The sequence below is a fragment of the Prosopis cineraria genome, unplaced genomic scaffold (assembly GCF_029017545.1).
Source record: "Prosopis cineraria cultivar Desert tree isolate PC_DT_omini unplaced genomic scaffold, ASM2901754v1 PC11, whole genome shotgun sequence".
Classification (NCBI taxonomy): domain Eukaryota; kingdom Viridiplantae; phylum Streptophyta; class Magnoliopsida; order Fabales; family Fabaceae; genus Prosopis; species Prosopis cineraria.
The window spans coordinates 11,665,774-11,676,927 of record NW_026555342.1 but is presented as its reverse complement, the minus strand read 5'-3'; the positions used below and the strand labels follow the sequence as shown (position 1 = coordinate 11,676,927).

Here is an 11,154-nt window from a genome sequence, read left to right as displayed (position 1 = left end):
TGAAATGTTCCTATTTTAACATTATACGTCACTTTCAAATATCTCTTATTCTTTTTTTAGCCAATTCAAATCTCTCTTATTCGGATATCAGATCTTTTGTCCAACAAAATTGGGAATCGATAACCGCTGACTTTGACTTGAATCACATCCATTACGTTTACACCTCCCAGCTTTGGCAATTACTTCCACAAATTATCTGCTTGCACCGCAACTGATGATGACTCGCCCCCAGAAAAACACTGAGAATTTTTATTCACGTAAATACCGTTAAAAAATAAATAACTAAAAATACAAAGACATTGGATTCATGGTCTAATTATTTAGGCTTAGCATGCTTATTTTAATTTGTAGGCATCAAATTGCAAACAACCTAACAATTTGCATAGTACGGTCCCAAATTATAAAAGTATAAGACAATTTGAGTTGAGAGTAGACATATACATACAAATAAAGTTTAATAATGACCCTTTATAAACTTATATTTTCAAAATAAAAATAAAAATTTTTAAAAATGTCTTTCACTTAATATAACTTTAAATTTACACTATAATTATTTCAATTCTCTCTCCACTTAGAAGATAATATTGAAAAAATTATTATTAATAACATCTTATTTTTATTAAATTATTTTATATTTTGAAACAATGAAATACTTCCATAATTGTCTTATAATTTGATATGGAGAGGGTATCATGTAAACCCAACACTTTAAATAAGATGGCATATCCTCACACACATAAACATGGCTACTTATATTTGAGGGTGGACAATTGTCCCTCTTCAATTTTGTAATATCTCATGACCTCATGCAAATGTGGATTGAGTTTTGATTTGCTTCACTGATATGTTAGTTTTGAATTCATTGATTGAAAAAAGAATATGAGAAGAGGAAGAGAGACATGACATTCACCTAAAATCTAGGCAAAAGGCTGGGTGTAGGGAGAAGAGTGAGTATAGTTGGACTTGCATATAAGACTTTAGATTTAATGTATTAGGGTGTAAAGTTGATAATGAGACAATTAAAATTTAGAACAACGGGTAGTGAGAGATGATTAATATTTTAGAATAACTTAAATATCATTACAAAAAATAATAATAACTTAAATATTATGAGTGATAATTTTTATTAAAACTTTTATTTCAAACCATTTAATTCTTATGTTTTTTGTAGAATCATTTATTTTATTCTTTAATTTTTTCTAAAATCATTTATCTAGTTTTAAATAATTTTGACCTTTACATATTCAATTTGCTGTTTAAATTTCTTTTGGTAAATCAAGTTGGTTTATGCTGTAGAGGTCAAATTATTATTTAATTTAAACAAGTGATATTCGGCTTTCGAATCTCAAACTCTTACAGAAATACAAAAACCTACTTCATGTGGTTCTACTCACGCATTTTCATATGTTGGGCCAATTAAATTTTGCTATTGATAATTAGAGCATATATCATTCACGTCTAACTAAAAATATTGTCTGTTTGGAATGCAAGACACAGCTTTTTTTCTGTAAATTACTTCCTCTAGTCCTTATTCTATATAAGAATGCCTTAGTGTTATGTTTAGATGTATGTCCATTATTTGGGTCATTAAAAATGTAAAGATTTTTATTTAACTCGAATCCAAATCATGCTTCAATCCTTTTATAATTTCAAATCATTTATAAACTCCTATTATTTTAAATTTTAATGAAGCTTCTCTCTTCCTTTGCGTTCGTTCATTCATTGATTGGCATCATCGGGATTGGACCATCGATGACAAGCGAGATCGGACTGTCGGCACCGACCACCACAGGATGGCAAACTTTGACTGGGACTGGACCATCAACATTGACTGGGACCGATGGCTAACTTTTATCGAGACAAGATGACAAACTAAAACTAGGATAAGACCATTAGCGTTGACTGAGACTAAATCGCCGACTTCAATCGGGACATCAGTTTACATATATATCACACACATCAGTTTCACCATTTGGTTTTCAATCAATTTATTCTTTTTTATTTCTAGTTATATTTTCAATTAGATTTTACTTTTATATTAATTTTAATGTTATTACTTTATTGTATTGTAGTTAGTAAGTTATTTCAATTATTATATATTATAATTGATAAATTAGGTTATATATTTACACTAACAGTCCTAAAGTATATTTGAGATATTTAAAATTAAAATGTGAGCTTATTTAAAGGGTTTACTTTTAAGTAGACTTTCAAATAGACTTTGAGGTCAGGTTAAGTTTTAGATAAGCTCAGACTTGAGTTGTGAGAAAAACCTTATATAGGCTCGGCCTATTTAGCCAAATTGCAACTCCACCTAACCTATTTTCACCCTTGTCCTGGTTAGCCTTGACGATTCGGTTTTAGTTTGTAATCCTGTCATGGTCAGCACTAGATGTCTAGTCTTTGCTAGTGTCGGCAATTCGGTTTTACTGGAAGTCAGTTGTTTGGTCCTTGTTGACAGTTTGATTTTAGTCAACATCAACAATCAAATCCTATGGAAATTGATAGTCTAGTCCCGATTAGCATTTAAGTCTAGTCCCGTTGAAGTTGGTGGTCAGTCTCGTTCAATGTTGGCGGTCTTGTCCCAGTTAAGACGGGATTATTGACATCTAAGTTGCCTTTAAATTTAAATATAAAATTTAAAATTTTACTTAAGATTCAAACAAAAGGTTTTAATATTCTAATTTAAAATTTTTATATCATTCCAACAAAAAATTTATAATTTATGAATTTTAAATGTGATATTTCAAATTTAAATTCTCAACCTAAATCCAAACATCTAAATGCAACCTAAAGGTTGGAGATGATAGGGTTTGAGGTTATTCACGGGTTCCACAATACAATGAAAAGGAGAAGACAACAGAGGGTGTTAAGTGTAGTATCATATGTTTCTGTGCCAGTGATTCCTGAATTCAATACTCCCTCCGATTTAAGCTTGAACTGAACCTGATCAGGCTCTGCTATAAATGAATGATTTAAGCTTGGCCGGCTAAAGCCTGTACTGATTTTCTTGCCCCCTCTCATGTTCCGGCCTAGAAGCCTTTGTTATTGTTTGGTTGGTAATGAATTGTTTATACCAACGTGCTGATAATCTTTGAGTTCTCTTCAGGGTAGAATAATCAACATGGTATAGACCGAATCTTCTTGTATAGCCACGTATCCACGAAAAGTTGTCAAGCAAGGACCAGACAAAATATCCTCTCACATCTGCTCCCTTCCTGATCACATGGTAAGAGAGAATGAAAGAACAGAAAAAACAACCATAATTTAGATGTTTATGCGTCGGTGTTTCATTAGTCTTAATGCAAATATCAACATTTCGTCAGACAAATTTATAGTAAATGTAATGGCAGAGTATAATGAACAAGAAAAGTGTATCCTAATGATCTGCTTGACATTAATGTTTTTGTTTATTTAATATTCTTACCTTATTGCTGAAAGAAGGGCATCCAAGTGATCTTCCAAGAACTTCATTCTCTTTACGTCATTAACATGTTCTTCCAAGGTGGAATTTTGATTATTCTTTTCAGCATAGCCTAAAAAAATGGTTTAGATTGTTGATAAATGCACAGAGACAGGATTAAACTAAATAACTGCTTCATTTTTCCCTCACCATTTTCTGTTATGAACATTGGAATGTTGTTGTATCTGTCTTTCGCGTATGTGATAACTTTTTCCATGCCTTGTGGGTAACTATACCAACCAATTGGGGTCTGCATGATAGTAAATTCTTCAGAGAAAACCACTGTTTTGTTGTAGTGAATACATGTTCAATGGAATTTCATTTTGATTATGTAATGGATTCACTCTAAGCCTAAATAATAATATTTTGCAAGGGAAAATGGAATGATCATCATAGAGTTGAGGCTACTTACAGGTTCTCCAATGGGCACACCATTTTTCTCTGTACTTCTTAGGTACAAACCCTCTGTTCTAGTGACTCCAGTTCCAGGTTCACATTTTGAGGAAATGCAGTCTTGGACATAGTAACTGGTATAGTAATTCATGCCTAGGAAATCCAATCCTTTATTGAGTTTTATCATTTCAGTGCTGGAAAATTTGGGCAAGATAGTCCCCAGAATTTTCTCCATCTCAGAAGGGTACTTTCCAAAGATAATTGGGTCCAAGAACCTGCATCACGATAAGTATTTGTGGATGGCACATCTCATGGCTGCTTTGTGATGGGGCTGAATGAACTGAACAAAATTGAAAGAGATTAAATGAACACACCAATTAAAAGTGAATGATTGTGCTCTTTCAGAGGCCATTTTGTCGGCTGTAGAATTGCTGATAGGTTCATACCACGAGGCTGGTAAGACTATGCCAATTCTCCCCTTTTGTTCCCTCTAGGTGTTTCATCCACAACACAGTTATTACACAATCATCTAGCTGTACAGACTCAATAAGATGACTCGGTAGTCACTATTACCTGGTACTTGGATCTATAGACATCAACAGCAGAAGCATGGGAGAGGATAATGTTATGGGCTGCTATGAAGGGCTCAGATTCAGAGTCTCCTTCAATGCAATCTCCAAATGGTTTAGAGCATCTACCTGGCGGATAATTTCCTGTACGGTAACCGAATGAAACTTGCAGATTTGGCTCATTGAAGGTAGTCCAGTACTTTACTCTGTCTCCGAACCATTTGAAACAAATTTCTGCGTAAAATGCAAATTCTTCCCTGCACATCAATGCGAGTATAGTTTGGTTCTGGATCAATATACTGTTACTACATATGAGACTTGCACTTGTCCTCAGAAAAATCACACTACATGTTTCACTGAGATTACATATCTAAAACTTACACGCGTTAAGTTCCTTTAATAATCTATGAAGAGGGGAAAATAATAATAATTGCTTACTGGGATTGAGGACTAAGCCAACCTCCATACTTATCCTGGAGCTCTTGAGGCATGTCAAAGTGAGTCAGAGTCACAAAGGGTTGGATCCCTGTAAGTTTCCCAGTCCAAGAAATGGACTCATTAGCTTTCTTTATTCCTTCGCAGATTGTGCTCTTTTGAAAGAAATTGAAGATTGAAAGTAGAAACTAAACCTTTCATGTCATAAAAAAACAAAAAAAAAAAAAAAGAAACTAAATTAAACCTTTCCGCAGAAGAGCATCGATTAATCTGTTATAGAAGTGGATGCCGCCCATGTTGACTGCTCCGAATCTCCCTTCTGTTCCAAATAATATTATTTAATTTATTTAATTGGAATCTAAATTTACATTTGCTAAAGTGTGCAATGCTGTGGATGCCTATGTAACAAGTTAATTGAAAAAGGTTTATGCTTTGTCCTCGATAACTTTTACTGTCGACCTAACCTACTTCTCATGTCCCAAAAACAAAGGTGTGCTTTATTTCTTTTCAATTAAAATAAAACTTTTAGTACTTTGAATTTATACAAATTTTATTTTTGATTTTTCAATTTTAAAAAATGTATTTTTAGTCATTTAATTCTAATACCATTAGTTTCATAAAAAAATTAATTTTTACATTACACTTTTAAATATTGATAAAATATTTTCAAATGTTGACATGTTAAGTTTAATTATTTTAAAAAAATAATAATAATTGACACAAAAATAATTATCATTTCAAAGAATAAAATATGCTTTGCAAAACTAGGGTTAGGGGACTGAAAAATATGCTTTGTAAAATTAAGAGAATAAAATAAAACTTTATATATAATTAGAGGATCAAATATACACTTTCACCTTTCTTTTCTTTTCTTTTTAGATCTCACTAGTTCAATTGATGTAAATTTTATTTAGAAAAATGCTAAAACAGCAAACTGGCAGAACAATTTTTTATGGCACCGTGGGAATCAAACTACTTTTTTTTGTGTAAACATTGCATTAATTTGATTTAAAAATTTCATCATTCTCAAGTATTTGAAATTACAAATACAAATATATATTAATTGAACTGAAACGACAGAGAAGCATACATACTTGGTAAAATTCTTGCCCAAGAGAGGGAGAATCGATAGCTGTTGACTTTGAGTGCATCCATCAGCTCAATATCCTCCTGTTAATTTGATTCACAAATAAATTTTGAATCACATATTACATGTGGTGTTATTAATTAATAAACTAAATCTAATCTCAGTGATTCCATCTCTGCATCAGGAGAAGCAAGTCCTCTTGCTTTTGATTAATACTTGGATATACAATAACATATAAGCCATATTTGATATTTTAGAATTGTGATTAGAGAAATGTAATCAAACATGAAATTGTTTAGTTGACTTGTTTGATATGTTGGAATTACTTTTTTGAAAGAATTTGATTTTGATTCCATCAAAATTGATGGAATCCAATTCCATTGTAAAAGTCATGAAACTGGCAAACTCAACATAAATTGACTTATATGTCATTAAAAAATAATAAAATAAAGAATATTTTGAGCTTTAAAAGTATGTTTTTTTTTTTTTAATTGTTAAGTTTTTCATTAAAAAATAAAATAAAGAGTGTTTTAATTTTTTTATTTTAAATATGTATACTTATTAAAATTATATCATGATTTTATCTTCATATCAAACACAATATTAAAATTTAATTTTAATTTTAATTTTAATTCTATCAAAAGCTATTTTATTATATCAAACGAAGCCATAAATTATTTATCTTTCAATATAAAAGAAATTAAACATCACGCGTGATTCACGCCATATGCAGGGGATGGAGAGAGAATACCAGGTAGCGATGATAATGGTCAACTGCAATGTCCCCATTACTGCCATCAATTATTTTGCCTGCAATAATTGACAATAAAATGAAATAACATAATGACAGAAAATACTTGAAGCCAAAGTAAAGGCTAAAGAGAAAGGGAAAGTTGAGGTCTTTAATTTGAATGATAACAATGAGAAGAGAACATTGTTCAAGTAGGTTGCAGTGAAACTCATACATATGGATGCATGAAGTTTCAAATATATACACTCCCTTGTCCCTTCAATCCAAAATACAACCTTCTCTTAATTAATTCGTAAAATTGACAAAAAGCAGGTAAATTAATTATTTGTAAGTAATATCTAAAAAATGCGACTTTTTTTAAAAAATTATCCATGCTATTTAATGATTAAGGGTGTTATAGGGAAGAAAAATTTAATTCTAAAGGGCAAGAGGGAAAGAAACATTATACTCCCTCCTATCTCTTTTATCGTACCACGCCTTGTAGAAAAATTTTTTGGACTTTAATATAAAATATTAACTATGAGGAAAATATAATATAACTTTAAAAATTTCTATTTAAATAAAAATAAAAATTTATTTAATGAAATATTTAAAAATATATTGTAATAAAAATTGAAGAAATATAAGGAAATTTTTTTTGTTTAGTTGACAAATATAAGGGAGTATTATTTCAAATCAAACTAAAATGATTTATATATTTTTTTCAGTCAGAATTATAAGGCATATTTTAAAAGGTTTATTTAATCTCATTTATAAATTATGGTATGATCTTTTAAATAATATTTAAAAGATATTTTTAAAATTATCCTTCATAAAAAAATAATATAATATTACCCTTTAAATTTGTTATGCATGAAACATAATTACTTTTTTCGTTAAAAAATGTAAGTTATTTTTAACTGAATATCATTTCTCAATAAAATAGTTACCTACTTTTTAATTAATGTTATCTTTTCATATTTATCCCTATTAAACATCCTATAATAAATATAAAGTCATTATTAATAGAGGCACTTTTTTAAAAAAAACAATGATTATACTTTAAAAGACTTAAAAATATTTTATATTTTTAGATATATAAATTTTTAAAAAATATTTTCTATCTTTTAATGAAGGGAGTAAAATTTTTCACACTTTTATTTATTTTATTTTTTATATTGATATTGTTAAAATTGATAAAAATAATTTATTAAAAATATATGAGGAATATATATATTTAAGATGAGAGAGAATGTAAAAGAAACACTAGCAATGATAGAAGTTTGTTAGGTTCGTTAGAAAGAGTCATGTCATACTCATCCTGGGCAGCGGGGACCGATCTAGGTAGTAGCTTGTGGCATGGAGGGGCAATTTGTCCCACAAGGAAGGAAAAATTTAGACATAATAATTTTAAATATTATTTTTTTCTCTTCAAGAAATTACCAAAAAAAATTGTATAAAGGACCATTTAAAAAATGTAATATCGGACAAGAATTTGAATGAATTGGATGCTTTTCAAAATTTAAATTTTTTTATTAATTATTAATTATTAATTTTTTAAAATTTAAAATTTAAATTTAAAAATTCCATAATTGTTAGGACATAAAAATTCCATAGGTTGCAGTGAAACTCATACATATGGATGCATGAAGCTTCAAATATATACACTCCCTCGTCCCTTCAATCCAAAATACAACCTTCTCTTAATTAATTCGTAAAATTGACAAAAAGCAGGTAAATTAATTATTTGTAAGTAATGTCTAAAAATGCGACTTTTTAAAAAATTATCCATGCTATTTAATGATTAGGGGTGTTATAGGAAAGAAAAATTTAATGTAAAGGGCAAGAGGGAAAGAAACATTGTACTCCCTCCTATCTTTCTTATCATACCACGCCTTGCAGAAAAAACAATTGGACTTTAATATAAAATATTAATTAAATTTTTTTAATATTATTTACATTTTATTAATCATGAGGAAAATATAATATAAATTTAAAATTTTTTATTTAAATAAAAATAAAAATAAAATTTGTTTAATGAAATATTTTAAAAAATATTATAATAAAAATAGAAGAAATAGAAGAGATTTTTTTTAGTTGAATGAATATGAGGGAGTATTTCAAATCAAACTAAAATGATTTATATATATTTTCTTCCATCTCATTTATAAAACATATTTTAAAAAATTTATTAAATTTTATTCATAAATTTAGGTATAACTTTTTGAGTAATATTTAAAATTTATTTTTAAAATTATTTTTTATAAAAAAATAACATACTATTATTTTTTAAATTTATTATATATAGAGTATATTTAAAATTTTTTATATTTTTATTTATTTTATTAATATTAATAAAATTGATAAAAATTATTTATAAAGAAGTTCTAAGTATATACAATTAAGATGAGAGAGAATATAAAGAAAATACTAGTAATAATAGAGGTTTGTTAGGTTCGTTGGAAAGAGTCATGTCATACACTCATGCTTATCTTGGGCAGTGGGCACCGACCTAGTTAGTAGCTTGTGGGATGGAGGAGCAATTTGTCCCACAAGGAAGGAAAAAATTAGACATAATAATTTTAAATATTATTATTTTCTCTTCAAGGAATTAAAAAACAAATTATGCATGAAGGATCATTTAAAAAATTTAATATCAGACAAGAATTTGAATGAATTGGATGCTTGTCAAAATTTAAATTTTTTATTAATTATTAATTATTAATATTTACTTGTTAGAAATCCTTGCTTTATATTAAATTATTTGATATGTCTTTCACTTATATTCTCCCAAATTACAATTGCCCATCCTTCAAAAGATAAAAAAACAAAAAAATATCATTTTTTCATTTTTTATTAATATAAAAAGTAGGCTCTGTCTTGGAGAATATTTGTCAAGTCCTAACTAAATTAAAACATATAGATGAATTGGAGTTTGAACCTTTAACTATTTATTTGAGTGACAAAAGTCCTAACAGTTATGTCAACTTTGGTGGTAAAGCATTTTATCCATTAAAAAGTTTATTTAACTCCAATTTTTTTTATATACTATTATGTTATTAAATTTCAATAATTTAAGAATGGAGGAAGCAATAATTTCAACAATAAATTTTTTAACTGTTTCTCTACTATAAATGAATTCTATCTAATAAAGGATAAAAAAATTTAATAACAACAAAAATTAAAAGCCTCATTATTTAGCATTTAATTTTTTGATAAATGTTTACCTCTAATGTAATTTAATAAATATCTAACTTGAGCGAAAATTGTGTGTATTTTGAATATGTTGTATCAGATAGAGCTGAAAGTACCTGGAATGTGAGAGAAAATATCCCAATTGCTGAGTCCTTTGCCATCAGTCAAGTATGCTCCCTCATACTGAATAGCCGATCGAGCAAGAAAAACGTGAGAGAGACACAAAGTGATAAAAAAAAAAAAAAAGACTTGAGGATGTGAGGAGCAATGAAGCGCACGATTGTATAGATGAGAGAAAGAAAGGAGAAGGAAGAACCTGGTAAGAAGAGGAAGCAGTGCCAAAGAGAAAGTGGTTGGGGAAATTATTGTGAGAAGAATGATGAAAGCAAAGAACTGAGATTGCTTTATGATCATTTGAAGAGAGCAGAGGAAGCAACAGCATGTGCACTAGCACTGCTCTTTTCACCAATTCCCACGCTATCCCCATTAGTATATGCCTTCTTCTTCTCCTTCTTGTTCGACAATGGCTGCTTTGTTCATGAATATAAATAGCACGAGAATGGGGACCCAGCTGACAATCATAATAAATCTTGACCGTACATAATTAATTTTTTTAATTTTTATTTTGTATTTATTAAAATGAAAATTTAATTATAAAAATTTTAATAAATTTGTTTACTACCAATCTGTTACATATTAAATATGGACGGTCCATTTAATACTAAAGCTAATATAATTTTTATAAATTAACTATTTAAACATATTATAGATAATGCAAATTTAATATTAATTTTTTTGGAGAGAATGACATTTAAGGCTCTCTCAAAAAAATTTATCAGAATAAGAGTCTATAAATTTTGCATTAGATATTGTCTTGTGAAAATACTTATATCTTATTATTAAAAGCTGAATTTTAACTTGCATTTTTTTGTTAGCATTTATTTCCTTAGAAATTTAACTAGTTAAGGTTCACTTTTTAAAATAACATATACGTTTTCACAATGCAAATATCTGTTGCAAAATTTATTGGGCATTTATTGCTATAAATTCATTTTAGATAGCCTTAAATGTCATTCTCTCTAATTTTTTAAAAATTTTGTTTTAATAAATATAATATTTAAAATAAAGATAATCTTCTAACACTCACTTTTTGAAATATATATTTTTAAAAAAATTATAAATTAAAATTTTTAAATCCCAACCACATCTAACTAATTACCTCTCCCGTCAAAGCTTTTGTTTCTAGTCTAGCCTATGTCATCCCATTTTATTACGCCTGCTT

At 28.4% G+C, this 11,154-nt stretch overlaps 1 protein-coding gene across 1 annotated transcript; it reads right to left on the bottom strand.

Moving 5' to 3' along the window:
- Positions 1-2,715: 2,715 nt before the first annotated feature.
- LOC129285595 (beta-glucosidase 46-like) lies at positions 2,716-10,369 on the bottom strand. Its single transcript, XM_054921343.1, has 12 exons — positions 10,189-10,369; positions 9,989-10,055; positions 6,699-6,757; positions 5,955-6,030; positions 5,105-5,179; positions 4,864-4,951; positions 4,430-4,682; positions 4,231-4,346; positions 3,876-4,131; positions 3,614-3,713; positions 3,428-3,536; positions 2,716-3,218 (listed from the first exon to the last, which is right to left on the bottom strand). Exons 1-12 carry the CDS (start codon positions 10,357-10,359, stop codon positions 2,990-2,992), a joined length of 1,599 nt encoding a protein of 532 aa, XP_054777318.1. The 5' UTR covers positions 10,360-10,369; the 3' UTR covers positions 2,716-2,989.
- Positions 10,370-11,154: the final 785 nt, after the last annotated feature.